General features: G+C 36.6%; 3 protein-coding genes across 3 annotated transcripts in view; 1 reads left to right on the forward strand and 2 right to left on the reverse strand.

Annotated features, from left to right (window-relative positions):
- The window catches only part of Cdk4 (Cyclin-dependent kinase 4), a 201,515-nt gene that overhangs the window by 18,531 nt on the left and 155,115 nt on the right, over positions 1-27,869 (forward strand). The gene's annotated exons all lie outside the window — the stretch shown is intronic.
- On the reverse strand, positions 7,248-11,706 carry LOC138404343 (fibrohexamerin-like). The gene is made up of 5 exons (XM_069508058.1): positions 11,658-11,706; positions 10,963-11,176; positions 9,440-9,576; positions 8,414-8,536; positions 7,248-7,387 (listed from the first exon to the last, which is right to left on the reverse strand). The coding sequence occupies exons 1-5, from the start codon at positions 11,704-11,706 to the stop codon at positions 7,248-7,250; spliced, it is 663 nt and encodes a 220-aa protein (XP_069364159.1).
- The window catches only part of chb (chromosome bows), a 78,712-nt gene continuing 69,928 nt past the window's right edge, over positions 19,086-27,869 (reverse strand). The window contains exon 38 of the mRNA XM_069508029.1: positions 19,086-27,556. Within this exon, the coding sequence (XP_069364130.1) occupies positions 27,503-27,556 (54 nt within the window). The 3' untranslated portion in view covers positions 19,086-27,502. The remainder of the gene's footprint in view (positions 27,557-27,869) is intronic.

Raw genomic sequence — 27,869 nt, forward strand, 5'->3', positions numbered from 1 at the left:
ATTCTTTGTAAAGAGTAGGTATCCACTAAGAAAGGATTTTTCGAAATTCCACCCCTAAGTGGGTTAAATGGGGGATGGAAGATTGTGTGAAAGTCCGTCATTTTTCAAGTTATTTGCACGAAAATTGGTTTTTGGGTTTTCGGTCACAAATGAAGAAATACGTATTTCAGGGTTTTTGGAAAATTGGTCCATAAGGGTGGTAAAATAGGGGATTAAAGTTTGTATGGGACAGTTTTAATTATTGATATTATTAACTTGAAATTTGTAAACTAGGTTTTTTCTTGCAAATGCAAAAGTGTGTCTGTCTATCTGTCTGTCTGTCTCCTAGCTTTTCACGGCCCATATTCACCTTATCTCGGAAAATTAAAAAGTTCCCATGGGAAGTCGCGAGCATCATCTAGTAAAAATAATCGAAAATAACTTAATTCTGCGTAAACGTAGATAACTAAATTCCATGTAAATAAAGTACAATGCCCATAAAAAGAGGAAACCTTGTACCTTTTACACCAAACACACTTATTCGGTCAAAGTAAATCTCAAACTGAACTGAATCAAATAGTAAAAAACCGGCTAAGTGTGAGTCGGACCCGCACACGGAGGGTTCCGTACCATCGTACAAGAAATTACATTTTTTAGGGTTCTGTACCTCAAAAGGAAAAACGGAACCCTTATCTGTCAAGAAACCTACAGGGTACTAAAGTACCCAGGGTTCTAAGTAAACGGGAAGTATCCCGTTTACTTAGAATCATAAAATTTGGCAGGTAGGTAGGTCTTATAGCTGACATTCGGGAAAAAATCTGAAAACTGTGAATTTGCGGTTAGATCACACAAAAAAATTAAATTGTGGTCATGAACTAATAATTATTAGTATTTTAAATTTTCGAAGTAAGATAAAGTTATATCAAGTGGGGTATCATATGAAAGGTCTTCACCTGTGTATTCTAAAACAGATTTTTATTTATTTTTATGCATCATAATTTTTTAATTATCATGCAAAATGTCTAAAAAAACTACTGTAGTACGGGACCCTCGGTGCGCGTGCCTGACTCGCACTTAGCGGGTTTCTTTGTGATGTTTTAAGCACAGTTTCACGGTTTTCAGATTTTTCGTTTTTAATTTCATGACTCTATGTGAACGGGAAGTACTCTAAGTATACTCGATCTAGCTTTGATTCTCTTGACGGGTCTTGACAGACGCGACAGACAGACGACGAAGTGATCCTATAAAGGTTTCTTTTTTCTGTGGAGACACGGAACCCTAAAAACGTCGTGCGAACCGACCGACCTTGCGCCTTGCTAACCTCACCTTGTTCGACATGTTATGTGCTTTAAGGCTGTATTACGCCGGAGCGACTGTAGTACGCGACAGGTCGAGATGGCGATCGGGGAGAGCCCCCGCGCGTAAGTCGGTACGGGTGAGTGCGGGTGACGTGCGTGTGTGCGGGGCGTCCGCCCCACCTCATACCCCGATTGCCATCTTGACCTGTCAGACCTCTCAGAATGATAGGTGTTAAGGTCGCAGTCCACCACGCTGTCCAAATGCGTCCGCCCCACCTCATACCCCGATTGCCATCTTGACCTGTCAGACCTCTCAGAATGAGAAGTGTTAAGGTCACAGTCCACCACGCTGTCCAAATGCGGATTGGAATGATGATAAATATTTATATTGAACATTCTGTGCTCTGTTACCATAAAATAATACCGTAATCCCTTATTGTATTAAACATTGAACATAAATACGAAATTTTATTAAAATTGGTTTTATATCAATCGAATAAAACTGGTTTTTCTCCCAATGGTCGTGTAAAAAATGCGTATTTTGGGGAAACTTCGCGATTTTTAGGGTTCCGTACCTAAAAAGGAAAAACGGAACCCTTATAGGATCACTTTGTTGTCTGTCTGTCTGTCTGTCAAGAAACCTACTTCCCGTTGACCTAGAATCATGAAATTTCGCAGGTAGATGGGTCTTATAGCTGGCTTTAGGGGAAAAATCTGAAAACCGTGAATTTAGGGTTAAATCACACAAAAAAAATTTAAATTGTGGTCATGAAGTAATAATTAGTATTTTCAATATTCGAAGTAAGATAACTATATCAAGTGGGGTATCATATGAAAGGGCTTTCTTTACCTGTACATTCTTAAACAGATTATTATTTATTTTTATGCATCATAGTTTTTGAATTATCGTGTAAAATGTCGAAAAAATACGACTGTGGTACGGAACCCTCGTTGCGTGAGCCTGACTCATACTTGGCCGGTTTTTTTGTATCGAGCCAAATTGTTCTTATCGTGTATTGGCTCTCGTAATTCTTCACTAAAGAATCTTTAATTTTTATAATTTATATTAAAAAATAAATAAACAAAGTTGTAGTTTTTGAGGCCAAAACTTGATTCTTTGAACATTCGAAATAAATAAATAATAAATAAATAAAAATCTTTTTTATTCGTATAAACTTTTACAAGCACTTACGAATAGTCGGATGCATCTACCACTGGTTCGGAATGCCTTTCCTACCGAGAAGAACCAGCAAGAAACTCGGTGGTTGCTCTTTTCAAATATTTGATATAGGTACAAGATTATGCCATGTATAAAATAGTATTTGCAGTCCTGTGCGTTGCTGGAACGAGCTGCAGGTCAAATCCACGCTCTTTTATCATTTAGATTCAATTGTGTAATATGCTTTTTTCAGGGGCATATTTTTAATAGATTTTTTAAACTGTGTCTGTGTGTTTTAAAATGTGTCTCAACACCGCTTTTGGGATCTTAAAAATTCCCCAAGCTTTGGGATCGTCGACCCATAGTTACGGATGTGCACTTAATCGACTAACGATTCATTGTTTGATGTAATGACTATAAATACTTAAGAATCAAGTACCTATTGTATGTACTTAGTTATTACTTATTAGTCACACAGTAATAATTGACCTTGCGTCTGCTGCTAAAGAATACCTAGCTATTTAATTAATGTTATGCGAGTGCAATCCACAAAGTATTAAAATACATTTTTAATTTAGTTTATTTCTATTACTTAAGTAATTAATTTTGTATTCAAATTTAAACGACCTTTAAGCTCATAATTTTACACAAAAGTGTAAATTTAAGAAACTTAAGGAACGTTCATAGTTCATAGCCTACTTAAACTAGTTTTTGCACCAGACTATAATTCTATTCGCGTAGGTTACTTATTGTCTAAATTAAATGTGTTGTGAACACAACAACTATAAACAAAGAGATCATAGACAAGGCACTGGGTCTGTGGTCTACTCTAAAGACATTGACAGTGATATGACAAGATATGACATATAATGTGACAGCCTGACATTAGGCAGGAAACGGACTAACGAGCTTCAAGGCATTCAACACGTAACGTTAACGGACTTTACATTACATCGATTTCAACACACAAGTTAATAAAGGAAAACTCAAGATTCCACAAAACCAATTACGACAGCTATCAGCTAGTGATGAATAAAAAAACTCTGTGTCATATTAGTATGCATATGGATTACTACTTACTAGGTATATAATGGACTAGCAGATGCCCGCGACTTCGTCCGCGTAAAATTTCTGGTTTCTCATGAGATCTGAAATTTTCCCGCTGCAAAAGGCCTCACTTACCTACTCACTCAGTCTCACCTTAAGACACAGATTTAAAGCTAAAACTTTTCAAAACCGTTTCTTAGCTGACACCTACGTCCAAGAAAGAACCTACCTCCCAAATTTCAAGTGTGTAGGCTTTATAGTTTCTGATATTTCGTGATTAGTCAGTCAGTCAGTCAGTCAGTCAGTGAGTGAGTGGTATTTCTCTTTTTAACCGACTTCATATATATTTAGATTATACCTACTATAAAGTTACAGATAGGTACTATTCTAAAATAAGCAAAATACGCGTAGAAACTTTCATATATCACTAATATTTATAGAAAGTTAAGTTCAACGGTTTTTGACTTGTTTATCAATTGAAGCGACCGTTACTAAACGGTTACCACTTACCGGCCGTTGTGTCAGCGCGTCACGTAATCGGTAACGGTCACAAGCCGATTTGATCTTGGGTCAAATGTTAAGTTATTTTAAATTTACATTGATGATATAGATAATATTACTTGTTACCTACTTAGTTGTTTATTCCCAACGTAAAATGGCTTAAATGCCATCTTAAAACTCAACCAATCCTGTTGTTGGTACCACTTTGTTAGAGTGAATTTTTAAGGTTCCGTACCTCAAAAGGAAAAACGGAACCCTTATAGGATCACTTTGTTGTCTGTCTGTCTGTCTGTCTGTCTGTCTGTCAAGAAACCTACAGGGTACTTCCCGTTGACCTAGAATCATGAAATTTGGTAGGTAGGTGGGTCTTATGGCTGGTATTTGGGGAAAAATCTGAAAACCGTGAATTTGTGGTTGCATCATACAAAAAAATTAAATTGTGGTCATGAACTAATAATTAGTATTTTCAATTATCTAAGTAAGATAACTATATCAAGTGGGGTATCATATGAAAGGGCTTCACTTGTGCTTTCTAAAACAGATTTTAATTTATTTTTATGTATCATAGTTTTTGAATTATCCTGCAAGATGTCGAAAAAATACGACTGTAGTACGGAACCCTCATTGCGTGAGCCTGACTCGCACTTGGCCGGATTTTATGATTTGAACTGCTTGAGTATTTCTGTCTGTCCGTCTGACCGTCGTGTCTGTCAAGAAAACCTATAGGGTACTTCCCGTTGTGAATATATAGTATATATTATATATGTATATGGTGGAATGGCGACCTCGCACCGGAAGCCGCAGTGTTGGAAGGGAGGGAGCCGCTGGATGGCGGCGGCGCAAGACCGTGGCGTGTGGAAGTCCCTATAGAATAGAATAGAATAGAATAGAATGTTTTTTTATTCATGTAAACTTTTTAAAAGTGCTTATGAATAGTCAGGTAGTTTTAATTTACCACTGGTTCGGAATGCCGTTCCTACCGAGAAGAACCAGCAAGAAACTCGGCGGTTGCTCTTTTTAATTTTTCAATTTACAATGTTATTATACCGTACTATACAAGCCATTGCAGCCCCGTGCATTGCTGGAGCGAGTCAAATCCAAGCTTTTTTATCGTTTACATAGTCTGCGACTGTATAATATGCTTTTTTTAGGAGCATACTTTTAACACATTTTTTAAACTTGTGTAAAGGCAAGTCTAAAATTGCTTGTGGAATTTTATTATAAAATATTATAAAGAGACCTATGTCCAGCAGTGGACGTCTATCGGTTGTTGATGATGATGATTATTATTTTGTTTAAGTACTTACGAAAACGTATTTAAGTACTAGAGTTCTTGAAAGTACTTACAATGCTAGAGTTTAAGTTCATGCCGACTATGTGCAAATGCTGTTTGCACAATCCATACTATCCATATACTCCATACTAATATTATAAATGCGAAAGTGTGTTTGTCTGTCTGCTAGCTTTTCACGGCCCAACCGTTCAACCGATTTTAATGAAATTTGGTACTAAGTTAGCTTATATCCCGGGGAAGGACATAGGCTACTTTTTATCCCGGAAAATTGATGAGTTCCCACGGGATTTTTAAAGACCTAAATCCACGAGTACCAAGTCGCGAGCATCAGCTAGTAGTGAATAATTTTGCGTAAACTTTTACAACAATTTAGCAATATGGCCGCCAAGTGAGTAATGCTTGACTAAATAATACCGCGAAATATTGCAATAATTTATATAACTTTAATTATTACTATAATAGGAAGTGGGGCTGTGAAAACGTCACAGATTTCACCAAAATAAAACAGTTTCAAGAATAATAAAATTTATTGATTGATGACTTGAATACAGGTGAACAATATATAGGTGAAAGATTAAGGTAGGTATATCTTGAGGAAACCTGCATGCCTGAGATTTCTAAAATGTTCTCCAAGGTTTGCGAAGTCTACGAATCCGCACTTGGGCAGCGTAGAAACCCTAAACCCTTCTTTCTGAGATGTGTCATGTGACCCGTGCTCAGAGGTAATTTATTGTAATTTAAAATTTAATTCAATTGTAAACTATTTTAGACTGTAATTTGTGTAAAATTAAGGGTAAATGCTCTGAAATAAAACACTGTCAACGAAAATAAAATTTATTAATAAATAAGCCGAAAAAAACATCTAAATAAGAAGGTGTACACATAACTTTGTTTTAATTTTGAATTTTGTAAATTGTTTTAGACAAATTTGTAAAATTAAGTGTAATGTGTCCTAGGACCCAAGCGTTTAGAATTTTGATATAAGTAAGTACCTAAATATGTTGTCATTTTAGTTTAATACAATATTTTACATTAATATGATACCAAAAACACTATCAAAAATAAGGACACCCAAGTTATAACGCGTAAAATTTAACTCCTCACGCGCCATTTTAAATTTTTGTGTCAAATTTCATGTCAAAAATACGATTTTAGTCGTTACTTTAAAGGTGAACAGTACTTTTGACATAACAGTTGACCCATAGAGTTAAAATGGCGCGTGAGGAGTCATTTTGTACGGACTATAATATAAAACCCATGCTATTCACTCGCGCGAATCGCAACGCGAAATTCCGTGAATGGCGCGAAATATATATACTTACAAAATGACACAGAATGACCACAAAAATAAAACACCTCGCCATAACATTGCGAAAAACCCGTGGAACTAATGTAATGTACAGTGCGACAAGGCTATTTCGGCGCGTGGCGAAAATCGGAACTAATGTTGCCGTCAAGTGTTCCCTTTGTTACAGAGACAAAATAATTTGTAGGGAGTCAAGAAGGCGCCCGGGAAAACGCCAAGAGGAAGTACCGATATTTAGTGCCCATAGACCATAGACTAGTGGCGCCCCCAGTGCCGGTAATTGCTAAAAATGGACGGAAAATTAATTCTAAATTTGAAGACTAGGTTAGGTAAAGTTTTCACATAAAAGTCTGGAAAAGTCGCAAAATCTAAATACATAAAAGGAAAAGGTGACTGACTGACTGGCTGACTGACTGACTGATCTATCAACGCACAGCTCAAACTACTGGACGGATCGGACTGAAATTTGACATGCAGATAGCTATTATGACGTAGGCATCCGCTAAGAAAGGATTTTTGAAAATTCAACCCCTTAGGGGATTAAATAAGGGTTTGAAATTTGTGTGGTCCACGCGGACGAAGTCGCGAGCATAAGCTAGTTTTGTATAATATGTTTTTGCGCCGCGATTCGCGCGAGTGAAGAGCGGGCAATAGAATAGAAGTCTAGAAGTTACAGCCGAAGTCGCAAATGATGGAGTTGATGAAGTACCGAGCGAGCTGGTTGCCGCGGTAGTGGAACGTCTCCCTCTCGTAGATGCTGAGGAAAGCGTCGTCGTTCGACAGGAAGCTCGCTGTTTGGTGGTCTGTGAACAATCGTGAAATCTAAAAGATCTGTGAACAATCATGAAATCTAAAAGATCTGTGAACAATCATGAAATCTAAAAGATTTGTGAACAATCAAGAAGTCTAAAAGATCTGTGAACAATCATGAAACCTAAAAGATTTGTGAGCAATCATGAAACCTAAAAGATTTGTGAACAATCAAGAAACCTAAAAGATTTGTGAACAATCATGAAATCTAAAAGATCTGTGAACAATCATGAAATCTAAAAGATTTGTGAACAATCAAGAAATCTAAAAAATCTGTGAACAATCATGAAATCTAAAAGATTTGTGAACAATCATGAAATCTAAAAGATCTGTGAACAATCATAAAATCTAAAAGATCTGAGAACGATCATGAAATTTAAAAGATCTGTGAACAATCATGAAACCTAAAAGGATTATTTTATTCGTAAAGGATTATTTGAATGATCAGAAAGCTTAGGAATAAGTTGCTTAACAACTAATGTCTGCTAAATTTCATGAATCTAAGTCAACCGGAAGTAGGTATCGTGTAGGTTTCTTGACACTACTTTTGCGGAGAGGAAGACACCCCGAGACACGCGATTTTTGAGTGTCCCGCGTGCGCGGATTTTAGAGAAGCAGCACAGAGAGCAAGCGACAGTGTCAACGCCCAAAATCTGGTAGCCCGTATGGTGTCAAGCGAGAATGAGTGGCACAGATACGGTCAGATGCTGAGAGCCATAATGATGAGAAGGGAGGATAGAGAAAAACAAGAAAAAAAGGAGAGAGAGCAACAGAGGGTCAGCACGAAGTAATGTTACACGGTTCCGTGCTGATCTCGCAGAGGGGGAGGTCTTTTTAGTCCGTGCGAGTCGGACACACCCTGTCGATAGACAGAAGTCCATTAGGGATTTTTCCTCCTCCTAAAAAAAAAAAAAAAAAAAAAAAAAGGTTTCTTGACAGACAGACACAACAAAGTGATCCTATAAGGGTTCCGTTTTTCCTTTTGAGATACGGAACCCTAAAAAGTGTAAAGTCCTCACCGTTGGGATTGATGCTATAGTGTGGCAGCGAGGTGACGTCAGCGAAAGTGTGGGTGCGGCACAGGTTCAGGGGCTCCACTCCTGACATCTTCAGGTTGAACTCGACCGTCAGACGGATTAGCGCTACAAATAAGTGGAATTTTCATTCATTTAATACAGTTCTTTTACAGTTCAGTTGAATATAGAAGCTGTGATAGCCAAGTGGTTAGGACGTCCGCCTTCTAATCGGAGGTCGGGAGTTCGATCCCGGGCACGCACCTCTAACTTTTCGGAGTTATGTGCGTTTTAATTAATTAAATATCACTTGCTTTAACGGTGAAGGAAAACATCGTGAGGAAACCTGCATGCCTGAGAGTTCTCCATAATGTTCTCAAAGGTGTGTGAAGTCTGTCAATCCGCACATAGCCAGCGTGGTGGACTGTGGCTAATACCCTTCTCACTCTGAGAGGAGACCCGCGCTCTGTAGTGAGCCGGTGATGGGTTGATCATGATGATGATGATGAATACAGTTCTTGCAATTCACGAAGGCGAGTGGCTCATGCTCGTGTCGGTATACGTAACGTACACTATATTATGTGTGTGTTTCCGAGCGCTTGCTCGCGACTGATTGGTCCGACATGCGTGTGTGTGTGTGCGTGTGTGTGTGTGTGTGTGTGTAAAGAATAATCGAAGAATAAAAATCAGAATAAAATAAATATTTAAGGGGGCTTCCATACAACAAACGTTTAAACTCCCGTGGGAACTCTTTGATTTTCCGGGATAAAAAGTAGCCTATGTCCCAGGTCTTAAACGTCGATCCTTACTGCTCCGTTGCGACGTAATTGAAGGACAAACCAACAAACAAACACACTTTCACATTTATAATAAGGGTAGTGATGGTACGGAACCCTTTGTGTGCGAGTCCGACTCGCACTGGACCGGTTTTTAAACGCTTTCCTAGCGCTAGCTCGCCATCAAACTGGCTCACCAGTTTGGCGAGAGACAAAAATAAATATCTGGTATACTTGATTTAAAAAAAATACTCACCGTAGCACCCCTGGTAGTAGTAATCGAATTCCTCGTCTTCCTGCAGAGAGTTGTGCTGTATGACGGTACGTCTGGACTCGAACTCCAGCCCCGGGCAGTCCAAGCCCAGCACTAGCTTGTAAGTCTCCACGTTGTAGCTGGAAATATAGTTAAACTAGCTTGTATCCGCGACTTACTCCGCATGGACTACATAAATTTCAAACCCCTATTTTACCCCCTACCAATCCGCACATGGCCAGCGTGGTAGACTATGGCCAAAACCCTTCTCACTCTGAGAGGAGACCCGTGCTCTGTAGTGAGCCGGTGATGGGTTGATCATGATGATGATGATGATTTTACCCCCTTACGGCGATTACGCTCAGCACTTCCGTCATCCGAGTTCTATCCGTCATCCGTGAGAATACCTACCAGCGATTATCTACGACATATAAGCTCCCATACAAAACAAAAAGGAACTTATTTTCACGGACTCCGATCGGATGAGTGCGTAACTACCGTTAGTCGCCATTTCCATGGAGGAGAGAATCGTTAGATTCATCAAAAATCAAAAAATGTTCATGCAAAAATATTCTGGATAAACAAAAAGTCACCGAAATGAAAGGACTTTCTAGGACACATGCATTTTTACTTACTTACCAGTTATAAAATTGAGTTAATTATAAAATTAGGTACTTTGTGACAATACTATCACTAAGTATTCATCATTAAAATAAAAGAAGCCAAAAGTCTAATAGTTTTTTGTTTTATGGGGGAAATTGCACTGAAAAATGTTATGAAAACAGCCACCGAAATGATAAATTCAGGGCTTTTAAGTTTAACCATTGCTATTTCCTTTATTGACGTCTTAATCAAGACATTCAAGACATACGACAAAACATTCACAGTTACAAAAAAATCAGTGATCTCCATGATAGGCAAACTAGAAACAAAAATAAGCTCGCTACTCCTGCGCTCCGCCTCTGTAAGGTGCGAAAGTCATTTGTGGGAATGAGTGTAATATTTTATAATAAAATTCCACAAGCAATTTTAGACTTGCCTTTACACAAGTTTAAAAAATGTGTTAAAAGTATGCTCCTAAAAAAAGCATATTATACAGTCGCAGACTATGTAAACGATAAAAAAGCTTGGATTTGACTCGCTCCAGCAATGCACGGGGCTGCAATGGCTTGTATAGTACGGTATAATAACATTGTAAATTGAAAAATTAAAAAGAGCAACCGCCGAGTTTCTTGCTGGTTCTTCTCGGTAGGAACGGCATTCCGAACCAGTGGTAAATTAAAACTACCTGACTATTCATAAGCACTTTTAAAAAGTTTACATGAATAAAAAAACATTCTATTCTATTCTATTCTATTCAAGAAATACTTAGTTACTTATTTATTGCCTCACATAGGTAACTACCTCACGCACAACAGACGGAAACGTTTAAGTGCGGAAACCAGCCCAGAGTGAAGAAGAAGAAGAAGAAGGTAACTACCTCTTCCCACAGTTTTGCACGGACTATACCAATAAGATATACTCACTAAAACTCAGAGAGAAAACACTTGTCATGGTTCCTGATGATCAAATCGTTGTCGATGTACGAGGCGTTGAAGTAGGGGGTCTCGAAACGGAACCTCTTGATGGTGTAGGCGCTGGGCACGAACCCCCGCACGTTGGGGTTGCAGTTCGAGTGGGCTGCGAGGTTGCGGGCCACGCATGAGGTCGTAGTACAGGGTCGGATAATGCTGGATGGCACTGAAAAGGTGTGGTAAAACTTTAGGTTTTAGAGTAACACCAATTTTTAGGGTTCCGTACCTCAAAAGGAAAAACGGAACCCTTATATTATGATCACTTTGTTGTCTCTCTGTGTGTCAAGAAACCTATAGGGTACTCCCGTTGACCTAGAATCATGAAATTTGGCACTCAGGTAGGTCTTATAGTAGACATTAGGGTAAAAATCTGAAAACCGTGAATTTGTGGTTCAATCACAAGAAAAAAATTAAAATGTGTTCATGAACAAATATTGCTATTTTCAATTAACGAAGTAGGATAACTATATCAAGTGGGGTATCATATGAAAGGTCTTCACATGTGCATTCTAAAACAGATTTTTATTTATTTTTATGCATGATAGTTTTTGATTTATCGTGCAAAATGTCGCAAAATACCACTGTAGTACGGAACCCTCGGTACGCGAGCCTGACTCGTAGGTACTTGACCAATGTTTTCTACTTACCAGCTGCACAAGCTGTTACCGCCAAAAGTAAGATGGTCTTTAATAGCATGGCTCGACTTTTCAGCAACACTTTCAGTCTCAGACTAAACTGCTGTTATATAAGACAACAATTTTAAAATATCAACACTATATAATTAAAATCATTTGTTTTCACTTTTTCAATGGAAAATAATCGATTATATGGACACCTGAACAAATTCAGTCTTAATTTATTTATTTGATACTATATGACGCATATGATTTGACCTTAAAGTAAGATATAAATGAAATATGTATATTTTTATTACTAGCTAATGCCGCCCGTACGCCTGGATTTAGATTTTTTAAAACCCCCCGGGAACTCTTTGATTTTCCGGGATAAAAAGTAGTGATTTTTTGCATGGGTAAAGAGAGTGACATACACTCTCTTTACCCATGCAAAAAATTACGTCTATCCGTTGTGTTGTGATCTGATTGAAGGACAAACCAACAAACCAATAAACCAACAAACAAACGCACTTTGACAGTAATAATATGGGTACCTACGACGCAAGTAATTACTAGCTCCTGCTTGCCGCTTCGCCAGCGTGGACTACACAAATTTCAAAACCTTATTTTACCCCCTTAGGGGTTGATATTTTCAAAAATCCTTTCTTATGAGATCTCTTATTAAGTAATAGCTTAATCTGTATGTCTCATCCACCCAATAGTTTTAATCTGTGCGTTGCCGCGTTGATACGAGTAGATACATATTAATCTATGGATCACCCTATCACTTAGTCAGTCACCAGAAACTGACTGATCTATCAACCCACAGCTCAACCTACTTGACAGATCGGGCTGAAAGACTTGCAGATAGCTATTATGATGTAGACGTCCGCTAAGAAAGGTTTTTGAAAATGTTAGCCCTAAGGGGTAAAATAGGAGTTTGAAAATTGTGTACCTAGTACACGCGAACGAAGTCGCGGGGATAAGCTATAGTAACGTATATTTAACATGTGGTCCTTGTAGTCTTTTTCATATATTTTATTTATTTTTAACCGAATTTGGACTTTGCTCTAGCTAATCTACTTCTAAAGGTCGATCTACATTACTGTCGGCTGCGTACTGCACTATTGTACAAGCGGTGATAACCTAGTGGCTAAGACGTCCACCTTCTTTTCGGGAGGTCGGGGGTTCGATCCCGGGAGGTGAGGAAACCTGCATGCCTGAGAGTTTTCCATGTTCTCACAGGTGTGTGAAGCCTGCCTATCCGCATTGGGCCAGCATAGCAGACTATGGCCTAAACCCTTCTCACTCTGAGAGGATACCCCCGGCTCAGTAGTGGGCCGGTAATGGGTTGATCATGATGAAGTACAATTGTACAGTACGTGGCAGAAAATAATGTACATTGACCTTTAGACGGAGATAGCGGATTTGTAGAACAATCTGTCGTTGAGACCGACGTCATATAGGTACGAGTGACAGAGACAACGCTCTACAAAGCCGAAATGTCATTCTAAAGGCCGATGTGCATTATTCTCTGCCGCGTAAGTAGGTACTGTTCACGTTTTGATGGTCAATTGTCGGATTTGTAAGGTGATAATTAAACTTAAAACTAAAGGTACGAGGGTTCCAAATGCGCCCAGGTCTGAGAAGAGCCAAAACAAACTCACCATCACAATACAACCTCTACCATTATGATTTATTTGATAATGGGAAAGGACTATGACCTTTAGCAATGAGGGGTAGGGTACGCAGTTGTAAATGTCACCTTAATTTAGATGGAACAATTAAACTATAATTTATAGCAACAAAACATTATTATAAACAGACTTGTGACTGATCTATCAACGCACAAACCACTAGATTAGAAACTTTACAGACTACCGTAGGTCTAGTAGTCTAATGATCATTACTGAGCATGGGTCTCCACTTGTAATAAGAAGGGTTTGGCTATAGTCCACCACGCTGCCCAAGTGCAGATTGGCAGACTTCACAAACCTTTGAGAACATTATATGGTGAACTAGATGATGCCCGCGACTTCGTCCGCGTGGATATAGGTTTTAAAAATCCCGTAGGAACTCTTTGATTTTTCGGGATAAAAGTAGCCTATGTCCTTCCCCGGGATGCACGCTATCTCTGTACCAAATTTCATTAACATCGGTTGAACGGATGGGCCATGAAAAGCTAGCACACACTTTCACATATATAATCTTAGTATGGATTTAGATTTTAGAGCCTCGATAGCTCAACGGTTAAAGGAGCAGACTGACACCCTAAAGGGCGCCGGTTCAAATCCCACCCGTTGCACTATTGTCGTACGTACTCCTAGCACAAGCTTTATGCTTAACTGGAGGGGAAGGGGGAATACGGACTAAATTGTCAGTAATTAACTTTGCTAATATTCTTTTAAGAAAAAATCTCGGGCATGCAGGTTTTCACACGATGTTTTCCTTCACCATTAAATCAAGTGATATTTAATTATTTAATAGTTTTTTTTTTTTTTTTTTTTTTTTTTTTCCTACCATAAAGCACCATTATAAAATGGCAGCTTTATTACTACTACCATCTAGCCTATGGGCTAATAAGTAATATTATTCTAGCTTAAACTTCTACTTATGATTAATTTTTAAATCTAATTTACAGTCCAATAACTGTCCTTAGTTTATTCTAACACGTACTTACAGTTCACTATGTTCTTGTGACCTAGAAAAATAAAGTAGCACAAGCACTATTACACAAACGCTGCACTTATGTACTTTTTAACACTAATTCGAACGGCTTGGTTCTTTTGAGCCTCCTTTTGATATCCATGTTATCTAGAAGCTTCACAGCCTCCAAATTAACATGATGGCGAAGTCGATGTTGGTGGGCTTCTGCGTACTTTTGGATGATTTTGTTTACGAACTCTATCTTAAGGTCCCTGTGGAGATCGTGATTTCTTACATACCAGGGTGCATTTGTTATTTCCCTGAGTACTTTGTTCTGGAATCTCTGTATTACTTGAACATTGGTCGGTTTAGTACACCCCCAGAGTTGTATACCATACGTCCATACAGGCATCAGAACTTGCTTGTATAGCATAAGTTTATTATGTAATGAGAGCGTGGAATGCCTTCCAAGCAGCCAATACATTTTTTTGTAGCGTAATTCTAACTCCTCACGTTTCTTTTTAACATGAGCTTTCCACCGAAGCTTTGCGTCAAGCGTCATACCCAAGTACTTCGCTGTATTTACGTAGGGAATAAGTTGCCGATTTAGATAAATTGGGTGATATTTTGGTAACTTATTGGTAAAATCTATATGCATAGATTTCGACTCGTTTAGCTTAATTCGCCACTTTATAGTCCAATCGTTGACTTTATTTATGGCAGCTTGAACTTTTTCTACTGCTTCTTCGTGACTTTCTCCAGTTGCTATTATGGCAGTATCATCAGCGAATGTTGCAATAGTGTTATTTTCTAGTGCTGGAATATCACAGGTGTATAATAAGTACAGGACCGGACCTAAGACACTTCCTTGTGGTACCCCAGCTTTAATTTCCTTGAGTTCAGAATACGCATCTTCTTGACGAACTCTAAACCATCTATTTGAGATGTATGATTCAAGAATATCTGCAAATGACTTTGGTAGCATATTTCTGAGTTTATAGATAAGCCCTTCGTGCCACACTTTATCGAAAGCTTGCGCTACGTCTAAAAAGACTGTAGAACACACTTTTTTATTTTCTAATGATTTCTCTATTATGTCAGTAATTCTGTGGACTTGATCTATCGTTGAGTGTTTTTCACGGAATCCAAATTGGTGATCTGGTATTAATTTTCTCTCCTCTAGTATAGGTTTTATTCTTTTGAGTAACAGTTTTTCAAATAATTTTGAAATAACTGGTAATAAAGAGATTGGTCTGTATGATGTTGTTTCATGGGGTGGTTTCCCCGGTTTAGCGATCATAATAACTTCAGCAACTTTCCATAACTCAGGTACATGTCTTAGTCTAAATGATGCATTTATGAGATTGGTAAGTTTCACTAAAGCTTTCCGAGGTAGGTTTTTTAAAATTTCTCCGGTAATGAGATCATATCCTGGAGATTTTTTTTTGCTTAAATTGAACTTTATTTCTTCAGATACTTCCTTTGGTGTCACAAGTCTGATATTTTGCAGGTCATCTTGTCTTTCTTCATTCTCACTGAAATCAATTGTATGGCCCTCATTTGGTTGGAATATATCTTCCAGATGCTGAGCGAATCTATTAGCTTTTTGAATGTTATTGATAGCCCATTTTCCGTTTGATTCTTTAATAGGTGGTATATGTGTGATAGGTCTTTTTAGATTACCTGTTACTTTCCAAAGAGAATAGTCAGTTTCTCGGTCATTGGTCAAGCTTCGTAGGTAATCATTTAACTTAGTGTCATTATGACTTTTGATTGCTTTCTTGATTGTTTTCGCGAGTTTGTTCAGTATTCTTTTGTCTTGTGGCGATCTCGAGGCATGCCATTTTTTTCTCTGCTTTCTCTTTGTTCTAATGAGCTGTATAATTTCCTTAGGATAGGTGGTACCCTTACTCCTTTTTTTTATCGATGGCGTATTATTCCAGGCTGATTTTTGTATGTCTGTTATAAATTTAGCTACTTCCATATTGAGCTGGTCTTGGCATTTTAAGGGGACCTTTAGGTTTATAGTACTGTCTAACTCTATTTTAAAGCTTTCCCAGTCTGTATTGTTATTCACTAGAGTTATCTTGGTTTCTTTGAATGCAATGTTATGTTTATTCAATATTAACAATATTGGTGAATGGTCCGAATTCATGTCATATTTTCCTTCAATATTTAGGTACCTTGGTGAGATGTTCTTAGTTATAAAGAAGTCTATCAGATCTGGGGTTTTTTGAGGATCAGTAGGCCAATAGGTCGGCATACCTGTACTGATCGCGTCGCATCCCAAGTCTTTGATCGCACTTAGCAATTCTTTACCTTTTGTTGTTGTTAGTCTGGAGCCCCAGAAAATATTTTTGGCGTTAAAATCTCCACCAATTATAAATCTGTGTCCATATTGTCTCAAGAAACGCACGTATTCATATTTTTTTAGAGAATGCCTTGGTGGGCAGTATATGGCTACAATTGTAATTGGGTATCGTTCTGTTTTAATATTTACTGCCACTGCTTGGATTTCAGACTCTTCGTATTTACTTTCTTCGTAGTGACAAATACTCTCTTTTATTATAACAGCACTACCTCCTCTGGCTGAATTATTAGGATGTAGGGCGTGATATACTTTATATCCATTAAATTTGATGTAGGATTCTTTTGTGAAATGTGTTTCGGAGATCAAACATATGTCGATATTTTCAGTATCTAGGACTACTTGTAGCTCATGTTGATGTTGGAATAGTCCGTTAGAATTCCATGCCAATAGTTTTAGTTCTTTTTCCATTATTTGGTTTTAAAAGGGGCTTTGTTAGTGCCATTTTCAAGTTTTCGCAGGCGATCATCGAATGATGACATAAATTTCAAGATCTCGTCTAGTTTATTTAAGGTAGGATCGCTCGTGTTATTACTGTTGGACATTTTGTTTGAGGCTACTTGTGCATATGTTACCTTTTTACTAGGATTTTCTTTGTTAATTTCGGGAAGTCGCACATTTTTAGCAACTGGAGTTTGTTTTGTAATACCACTTGTTGCTTGAGTGTTTTGAGAAGATGGTTTTTTGTATTTCCTGTTCCTGATGGATTGCATTTCCTTGGCTACTATGCAGCCTCTATAGTTAGCTGGATGAGCTTCCCCACAGTGTACACATTTAGGTTTCTGCTCAGCTGGTTTTTTGCATTCAACACTTAGATGTTTTCCAGTGCATTTGACACATCTTGGCTCTCTGGAGCAATACTTCTGGGTGTGCCCATACGTTTGACATTTTTTACACTGTGGTATGAGCTTCGATGATTTCAGTGGATGTATTTCCACTTTGCATCCAAGAATCGAGGTGATTCCATAAATTTTGTCGATGTCTTCCCCATTCGTAAAACTTAGCAGGAACATGTTTAGTGGTTCCTTGTTTTTCCACCTTAGCTTATTGACGGCATTTTCAACCTTAAACCCTTTATTCTGAAGGTCTTCGATTATTCTTTCTGGCTTACAGGTAAAATGCAGCTTTTTGGCCATGACTTTAATGGGCCTATCTTGCTTGTTTTCAAAAGAATGCCACAGGAATTTCCCTGCAGTCAATGTTTTAGTGATTGACCGATATGTATCTTCATTGTTAGCATTTATTTTAACATTGTTGCCATTTAACATTTTAATTCGAAAAGAATCTCCAGAAGGACCTTCTGTTAATAAGTCATAGAATGACTGATAATTTGTTACGTCATCTACTATTATTGGCGGGGGTGGTGGAATTTTCTTTTTCCTTTCCTTACTAAGACTGGTCGAGGAATCATCATGCTGATTGGTGGATGTGGACTGCTCGGGGGAGGTGTTCAATTTTCTTTTCTTCCTGCTTTTAGCTCTAATCCATTCTGTCTCTCTGGCTAATTCTTCTTCATCCGTTTGATATTCCGCTGGTTGCGGTGAAGTTTCCTTGGTGGTATTATTCTGGCTAGTATCCATTGTATTTTCTTTCGACAGAAATTTTATTTTATTTTTTAGCTCCAATATTTGCTTCTCCATAGATGTAATTATGAGCTGAAGCTTCTCGTTTTCCGCCTTTTTCTCAGAGAATGCTTTAAAAAGCATATGCTCTGTTTCGGTGATTAATTTTATTTCTGAACCCATAGTTGCAGTATAATAGTAGTATAGCTGCGATTTATTATTTTACAATTTATTCTGACACGACAAAACGCAAAACTAGGTCATTATGTCGAACGCGGTCGACCATCGGCGGCCGAGACGCGGCGTCAGCAGATTACGTTGCGATGCGCGTATTGCGATTAAGACACGGTTGTTTTCGACGAAAACCAAACACGGACTGAGATCGTTAATACGTTTATAACTCAAAAAAGTTACAGGTGCGTGCCCTCGGATCAAACCCACGACTCCCCGAATAAAGCTTCTGAGGTCTTTTGATTGGATTTGGAACATCAGCCATCCTTCCTTCCTTCCAGCATCAGTTTTCTCCTCCAATTATTGCAGCCAAGCGCTAGTCTATAATTTTTTAGTAAAAAAAAAAAACATTATTTATGAAAGTGGTGTTTGAGCTTTTGGACAAAAATGAAAAAGCGAGGATTACTGGAAATTCAACTCGAGCTATCGGTTAAAATAAAAAAAGATTCCGACAAATCCGAGGTTCTCAAACCTTCTCCTTTTTTCGATGGCAATCGGGGTATTAGGCGGGGGGGGGGGGACGCCCCGCACACCCACACGTCCCCACCCCGATTGCCCTCTCGACCTGTCGCGAATTATATCTACTTACATTTACTTTTTTAATACATATTTAGAAAATAAGGTTAGGAATAGTAAAAAGAAAAGGCAAAAAGGTTTGGCTTAAAAATCATTTTAATAACTATTGTACATTAATAATAATTATAATATTCATAATATTAATAGTTTTTAAATAGTTACGGGTATTGACGCAGCGAACACACACGCACCAAGCGTTACTTGTAAGCGCACACTAGCGACAGACATGTCGCAACTTAATAATGTCGCAACACCACATTTTTATGGCCGAAAATTTAGTCTTTTTGAAAAATATCAATGTCGTTTTGTAACTTAATGACAAATTACGGATAGATTGAATATTAATTTTGACCATAAAAGAAAATACATGAAGGCACGCACACACTCACACGCTAGATGACGTCATACTGATGCAACAAAAATTAATTCGTGTCTTAAAAAAAATTTATAAATTAAAATGTCGTGATGTCACAACAAAGATAGAACATTATACGATGTCACGACAAACACAGACAAGTCTGTCGGAAGGCATCAAGACATAAAAGTCGCTAGTGTGCACTTACACTTATAAATGCAAAAGTTAAAGCTGCACGCCCACCGGCCACGGAGCGCAATATAAAAAGCTAGAGACAATAATTATAATTAAAGTTTAGACAATGACTAAGCTTCACTACTGATAACTAGATAAGAAAAAGAAAAATCGCGATATATTGCGCAATGTGGCCGGTTGACATGCAGCTTTATATAACGGGTAGTATAATTGACTGTATAATTGCGGATTTAGACATAAATAAGGTACGAGTACAGGTAATATACATTTAAAACTATTTACATAATATTTTTGTATAACTTTTGATGTTATTAAGAAAAACATTCTCGTAGATAGCATGAATCAATATCATTATAGTTTTTTCAATGAATTATACAATCATCCTAACAAGAAATGTCACTATTAATTTAGTAGGTACAGTTTTAGAAGAAAGAACATGTTCATTTGTATAATTAGAGAAATTTACTGAGCATCACAACATCGATTATACAACCCGTTATATTAAGCGTTTTATACATTACATGTCTTAGTGTATAGATAACAATTTAAACAGGATTCTAAAACGAAATTATACAAACCGATCAATGGTAACTCCTAATTTTATACGAATAATTTCAAGTTTAAATACATACTTATATATATTTTGGTATAGACTGGTGCAGTTACAAAAAAAATTAAATTTAATCCCTGTGTTCACTATGATATTAAAGTTGTAAGCTACTCGTTATTTAACTTTACAGTGAGGTGTCAAAATTTACATCACCAAATGCCTTTCGAGAATAGTTACCATTTTAATGTCATAGTATTGAACATTGTATACTTTGATTTTACAGAAAGGTTTTTTTTGTATAGATTTACAGTATGTTACAATTTACAATAAAACCAAAAACTAATTTGTAACTTTGGTTGTATGTTACTATGATTGGTGCGCTCAAATTGTTCGTATAAAACACCCTGTAACTAAAAACTAATGAGTACAATACAATTATATTCGTAACTAATAAAATTTTACCTTGTTATTTTATAACTACGACATGCTATGTATAAGTTATTTATTGATGTGGTCGGACTTCAATATGTTATTAATAGAATTATTATAAAATAAATAATACATACTCAAATATGAAGTTTATTGACGTTAAATTTTATACTAATATTTTTTAACGGTTAATAAAGATTTTGTAACACTGTAATTTATTAGATAGAGAAATTATACAATACATAAATAAATATAAAACTCATTATATATTTTATACAAAATAATTTTACAATGGAGTTCAGAGAAATGTATAAAGTTTTTCACATAAAAAATATTTAGTTTAAAATCTATGTGATGTTCTGTAAAAAAATTAAAAATAAATTGTATAGAAAATAAAAGGCATTTGAGATTCATCCCACATTGAAATCGGACCACAAACTAAACACAAATTAAAATACATAAATAACATGAAAAAGTATTATCTAATTTATAAAACGGTTTAGATAAAAAAAGGAATTAGTACACTAATAGTATTAAAGCGTTAAATAATTGTAATAACGAGACACAAAAAAGGACTAAAATTGGTAAGTAGTTTGTTTTTATTGTAGAAAATGTTAATATCATGTATTGTGGTAAAATATTATTAATTTTTTATGTATGTCCTATGTATTTTAACTTGTATAAATTCAGTTATACAATATTATTTTTATGGATGCCTATTTCATAGAATATTAAAGGAGCACTATCTGTGTCTATGGAAACTGCAATTCTATTATTTAAAAAATACAAAAAGTGAAACGAGACAAATTATTATATCAACTATTATAGGAATCAACCACATAACTGAATGTATACAAGGAATTATACATTCGAACATGTAAAAAAAAAAGAATTACAAACAGTAATTTAAACCCTACATAGTTGTTTTAAACATTTAACGTAATTTAAATCGCAACTACAACATTCCAACAGGCATACATACATACATTTTATATATTTATAACTAATACAAATATTTATTGTAAAGTTTTCATGGTTTTGTTTACATAATCTCAGTTTTGTGATGAGTATTTGGTCACAAAGTCAAATACCGCTATTAATTTTTTTTTTCATTTTGTATTTATTTATTTAGATCTTGTATTAGTTATAAATAGCTTATAAACAAATTACTGCGCTTACTACAGGCTTTAAAAAAGAGATGTATCTATCTCTTTCTGTACAAATTTTTGATGTCACAATACGCGTCACGAATGTTGGAAAAGTTCACATAACGGGCGACGGAAACCTATCGAATTGTATGAACGTGTCCACGGCGGTTTTCCGTCACTCGCTCCATACAAACGTAGTTTTGATTCTCATCTAAATATCAACCTATCAAACTCGTATGCAATTTTGTAGACACGTTCTAGAAACTAATTTCTGTCTGGGGTTTACCAGATTCCCGTAAAAATAACTAGCCTTAAAGTAACACGGGTTTAAAGATTTGTATGTAAACTAGCTTATTCCCGCGACATCGTCCGCGTGGACTACACAAATCAAATCCCTATTCCACTCCTTAGGGATTGGATTTTCAAAAATCCTTTCTTAGCGGATGTCTACGTCATAATACCTATCTGCATGCCAAATTTCAGCCCGATCCGTCCAGTAGTTTGAGCTGTGCGTTGATAGATCAGTCAGTCACCTAGTCACCTTTTTTTTCTTTAATATATTTAGATTCTTGAGACCTTGTAACTTTGAAACTGAATATTTTAACGGAAATCTCGAAAACCACACACATACATATATTAGTTCCTAAGAAAGTAACCACAAAATTTAATTCATTAGTTTTCAAATAAAATCCAAACTAAGTTTGTATGGAGCGCACTATGAATAAACCTCTCTTAAGACTGCGGATCGCGCGTAGGGGCCACGCTACTGTAGTCGCAAGGCGAATCCATCCAATGGGTCCAAACTAGTAAGTATTATCGAGGTAACATCTTAAAGTCGCCTGCTTTTTAACCGACTTCAAAAAGGTCCGTGGTTTTCCAACTTTCATGAGGGTAACTGTTTAAAAGTCTATCAGAAATAAAATCGTGTCAACATTAATCAAGGGCCGATATTTCACCCGCCAAATTATCTTAATTTGATATAAATTTGACGGTTTAACAGCTATGACCATGTCAAAATTATCCCTCAGTTACAAGATTATTTCGCGAAAAAATCGGCCCCACAACTAATCACTATTTTTTAACATATACAAGTAATATTATAAAAAAGAACCAACATTTTTTTCATTAATTTTCGAACCAACAGTTTTGGTTAAGATCACAAAGTATGCTTCAGCCAAGCTTCGTGCGAATACATAGTATATATATAAAAAATTATAATACACCGACTGGCGACTACGTACAAACACACCAACCGACACGACAGTCAACTGACTATTAGGGCCCACTCAGATGTGCCACAACCACGCCAGAGCGACAAAAATGTCACGAAGACAAAATTCTATGCAACCACGTAGTTCCATTCACACTTACCAACATTTTCAGTCGAGTTCGTGGTCAATACTATTCGTCACATCTATCGGATACTTCATAACTTGGTATATCAAACCAATTTACCAAAAGCAATTAAAAAACAAATATTTTCACTTGCTTTGAATTAGAAAATAAGAATTACGAAAAATGTAGACAGAACCGAAAAGTCCCGAATTTAAATTCATGTTTGACATTACATTTCAAACTTCATCTAAACCTTCGTGGTTGTTTTTTGCTGTCTAAAGTGGACTTGTTAAAACATTATTTATGTTGATAATAATAATTAATAATAATTTAAAAAAATATATTATGGCGGCGCTCTTCTTTGTTGTAAACGCATAGTATGTACTAACCAAGTTGCGACCATAAACACAACCATAAGAGAAGATCGTATACGAGTCAGCCCATTACATCGCTATCGTAACTTTCCTAGTAGTTTTGGTAGTAACAACGCAATGAGGCAGTTGCAACGAGACCATTCACTCACGACCACTAATTTGCGACATTTCTGCCATATTGTGGTTGTGGTCCGTCTGAATAGACACTAAGGCTGAGATCTGTAGAGCGCACTTTGACTTTGCTCAGACTTAAGATTGAGTTAAAACGAGACAGATTTATGTGAAAGATATGCGCTCTATAGATCTTACCCTGTTCTTACAGTATAATATACAACTCGACGCAATCAACATCTATCGACATAAAGGCACCAACACACTCACAAAGTCTTCGAGAAAATGTTGAAAATACAAAAAAAAACAGTATCTTAGTATCGCAATCCATACTTAGTCCTCAGACAAATTTAGAGGAATTCCGCGCGCGGAATGGGCATGGTTTTTCCGCCTATTCTACGGAATTCTGCTAGATTTGTGTCCAGCTTTAATCAAACTTATTCGAAATAAGCAAAATTTTCAGTTTAATTTTTCAAATTTTTATTTTGATTGTCTTTTTCGCTAAAATTATTATCTCTTTCTATTAAAACAAAGTTCATTCGCGTTAAAGAGAAGCGCAATTTTCTTTTCAATTAGAATAAAAAAAGCGCATTTTTTTCTTTATTTTCATAATTTCGTAGGTTTCAGCGAACGAAGCGATAAACAGTCACATGATAGTCAAATACAATACTGTACACTTTATCCAATTCAATAATTTATACACCGCAAGACACAAACTACTATATTACAACGCTATTAAGGTCGCAATTCCAATGTTTGTCAAGGCTATCATCACATTATAATCTTGACGCGGCCGATGCTATCGACTAATTCTGTTGACCAACCCATCGCCGTCCCACAACTGAGCACGGGTCTTCTCTCAGAATGAGAATGGTTCAGACCAGTCTGCTACGTATGGATTGACAGACTTCACACACCTAACCAACTAGCTTATCCCCGCGACTTCGTCCGCGTGGAGTACACAAATTTTGAACCCCTATTTTACTTACTCTCTTAAGGGTTGAATTTTCAAAAATCATTTCTTAGCAGATGTCTACGTCATAATAGCTGTTTGCTTGCCAGATTTCAGCCCGAACCGTCCAGTAGTTTGAGCTGTGCGTTGATAGATCAGTCAGTCAGTCAGTCAGTCAGTCAGTCAGTCACTTTTTCTTTTAATATATTTAGATAATATTTGTCAATCATTAGAATGTCGACCAAAGCCATACCAATTTTTATTCCAATACAACTCTCATTCTTGATAAAAAGTATTTCCGAGAACAAACCTCTACGTCCTATCTAGCACATGACGAACCAAAAACTAGACAAAGTTCAAAACTAAAACCCCGACTACTCCCATTAAAAACACCACCACAGACGAACAGTTCATATTTCAGTATATAAATTATTCATTTATAGAATCTATCAAACTGTATACATTTATTCTTTTTTTAGTCTGTCACATTCCCCATATTATCTTCATCATGATCAACCCATCGCCGGCTCACTGCAGAGCACGGGTCTCCTCTCAGAGTGAGAAGGGTTTGGCCATAGTCTACCACGCTGGCCATGTGCGGATTGGTTGACTTGACTTTGAGTTATCGTGACGTCATAATATTATGATTTATGACCATTCAATTAATACGCTTTTTTAAAATCTACACTTGTTTGCAATATCCGCCATATTGAATTTGCCATGACGTCATAAAGCCAATCGATACAAACCTCGAAATATTTATCACCTTTTTTACGTTATTTTTTAGTAAATTTGCCATATTTGGATTTACCGTAACTTCATATAGCCAATTTATCCCATTTTTTACGTTTTTTTGTCATATCGGCCATATTATATTATAGTCTATGAGACGATAATACAAGGCAAACGAAACACAAACTGTTGGAACCACAACCCTTCCGAATGCGTAGTCAGGTAATTAATTTCTAGAACAATCCCTACAACCTATCTAGCATATCTCGTAAGTGAAATAATTTCGAGACCCTACACTCTACGTCCTAACATTAATTTATCGAAAAGATGTTAATGTCTTAACTCTTTACTATCATGTTCCATTTATACAGTTTAAAAGCAAAATAACGGTCAATTGCGCTGAAATTATACAATCCGTCATTTAATTTCCAATTAATTATGTTTGTTTGTATAATGTGGGCTTCTCACATAACGGTTTGTATAATTCAATTAAATATGCTGTTTATTTTTGCCATCAAAATTATTCATTTATAGTTTTGAGTGTTATCTTCTTTCTCGGTTTTATATTTCTATCTTTTTTTTCGGTTTTATATTTCTCTTTGCCCACTTATCGTCGTGACCCACTTATCACATAAAGATGGGGGATTTCGTGGGATAGTAATGCAATGGAAAATTGAATTAGACCGCTATTTCACTATTTAAGTAATTTTAATTTGCGCACAGCAACTAATATAGTCATAATATGTCAAAAGTACAGTCACAGAAAAGGTTTACATATCAGTTTGTTATATTAAAAAAAACTAGTAATTTATTCATGTTTCTATGCATGATTTGGTACTATAGTGTATAATCGAAAATTAACCCAGTATATTAGTCATATATCATAATACAATTTTTGTTTTTTGCCTTCTCTAACTGTACTTTTTGAGGCATGATTTTTATGTATTCTAGCATAATTTCTATGATAATTTAGTTTTTTTTTCAAAATCGCGCCAAATTAGTCTATACTTAATGAAATGGAGTTCGTATTTTTAAAATCTATTACACAAAGGTTTCCACACGATACACATAATGCTATTTCATTTTGACAGTCAAGTTGGCAAAAGACAAAGATGTAAATATTGATTTTAAGTAGTTAAAATCATATACTTTATAGCCCTATGTAGTGAATTAAAACCTTTAGTTTCGGTTTGAAAATATCCATTTTATCATACATACTTAAAATACATAAAAATCTACTATTTATACAAGGCATTATGAATTATACAATACATTATATTTATATATTATACAATATTTATATTACGGAACTCCATTTCACGAAGCATATTCTAATCGCACACGCAAAAAGCACGCAAATTGTCTGAAGATTGACTTTTTGAGATGGGTCAGTAGGGGCCATATTTTATAGTGTAATATCATATAACTAAATGCTAGCGAAGTCGCGGGCAACAGTTAGTTAAAAAAATGAAACTTGCACCAAAAAAACAAGGCATAAAAAGTAGTACCCATAATAAATAAAAAAGCAAAAAAAAATAACATAGAAACAAAATAATATTGAAGTGTCATTTTTCCACTTAATGACCCATGTCAAAATATCACCACTTTAGAGCTGCAAGCACCGACATAAGCTCGCCCGTCCGTTTAGCTTGTTATAAATGAAATAAATGCGAAATTATTTAATTATAAAGTTCATTATGTATAAGCAGTCAAATTATACAACACAATATTAATTTCTGGTATAATAAAAAGTGAACTTAGATTAAGGTATAGACTATAACGTCGTTAGTGTAGATTTTTTTTGTCATTAGTGTAGATATTTTCGAGTTTCAAAAATTGGTATTGTTAAAACACCATAAATTGAACCCCGTATATATCGACATGTCGATATCCATAAAATCGATCTCCATATTTATATTTATCACATTGATGGGCGAACTTTAGCCAAAAATGGTAATTTGACAAACCGAATATCAATGTCAAGAAATCATGTTTAAGCAAACCAAAAATGCACCTAAAACTTACTCAACCAATCTAGTCAAAAAATCACGAAGAAATTGAACGCCTTAGGCCAACACATGTTGTTGTTGTTGCAGATGTGGCCATCGGAGATGTCAATGTCGAAGATGGCAATGTTAGTGTTGCGCATGTCGTGGACATTACGGATGTTGATGTCGGTGCCCAAGCCGGCGGTGCGGAGATGGAACGCCTCAGGCCGACAAGGCCGGCGCTGTATCGTCGGCGCAGTGTCGGTCTGTATCCGACGCGTCGGTCAGTCGGTCTGCGTGCTGCGCGTGGCGCGGCGCGGTCGCCGCTACGATTGTGGTCCGCCTTTAGCGGCCTCTTCGCGTTGCTTGCTGATGTATACCTAAAGGAAAATACACAATCACTAATATTATAAAGGCGAAAGTTAGTTTGTATGTGTGTGTGTGTGTGTTTGTGTGTGTAATACGCGACAGGTCGAGATGACAATCTGGGTGGGGACGTCCCGCACACCCGCTGCGCTAACCCGGCTAACCTGTCGCGTACTATATTATTCCTATATAATATAATTCCTAAAAACAATTCCAACAAATTCCTAAAAGGCCGGCAACGCATCGGCGCCTCCTCTGGTGCTGCAAATGTTCATGGGCGGCGGTAATCACTTAACATCAGGTGACCCGCCTGCTCGTTTGCTCGCT

Source organism: Maniola hyperantus, chromosome 27, assembly GCF_902806685.2.
Source record: "Maniola hyperantus chromosome 27, iAphHyp1.2, whole genome shotgun sequence".
NCBI lineage: Eukaryota > Metazoa > Arthropoda > Insecta > Lepidoptera > Nymphalidae > Maniola > Maniola hyperantus.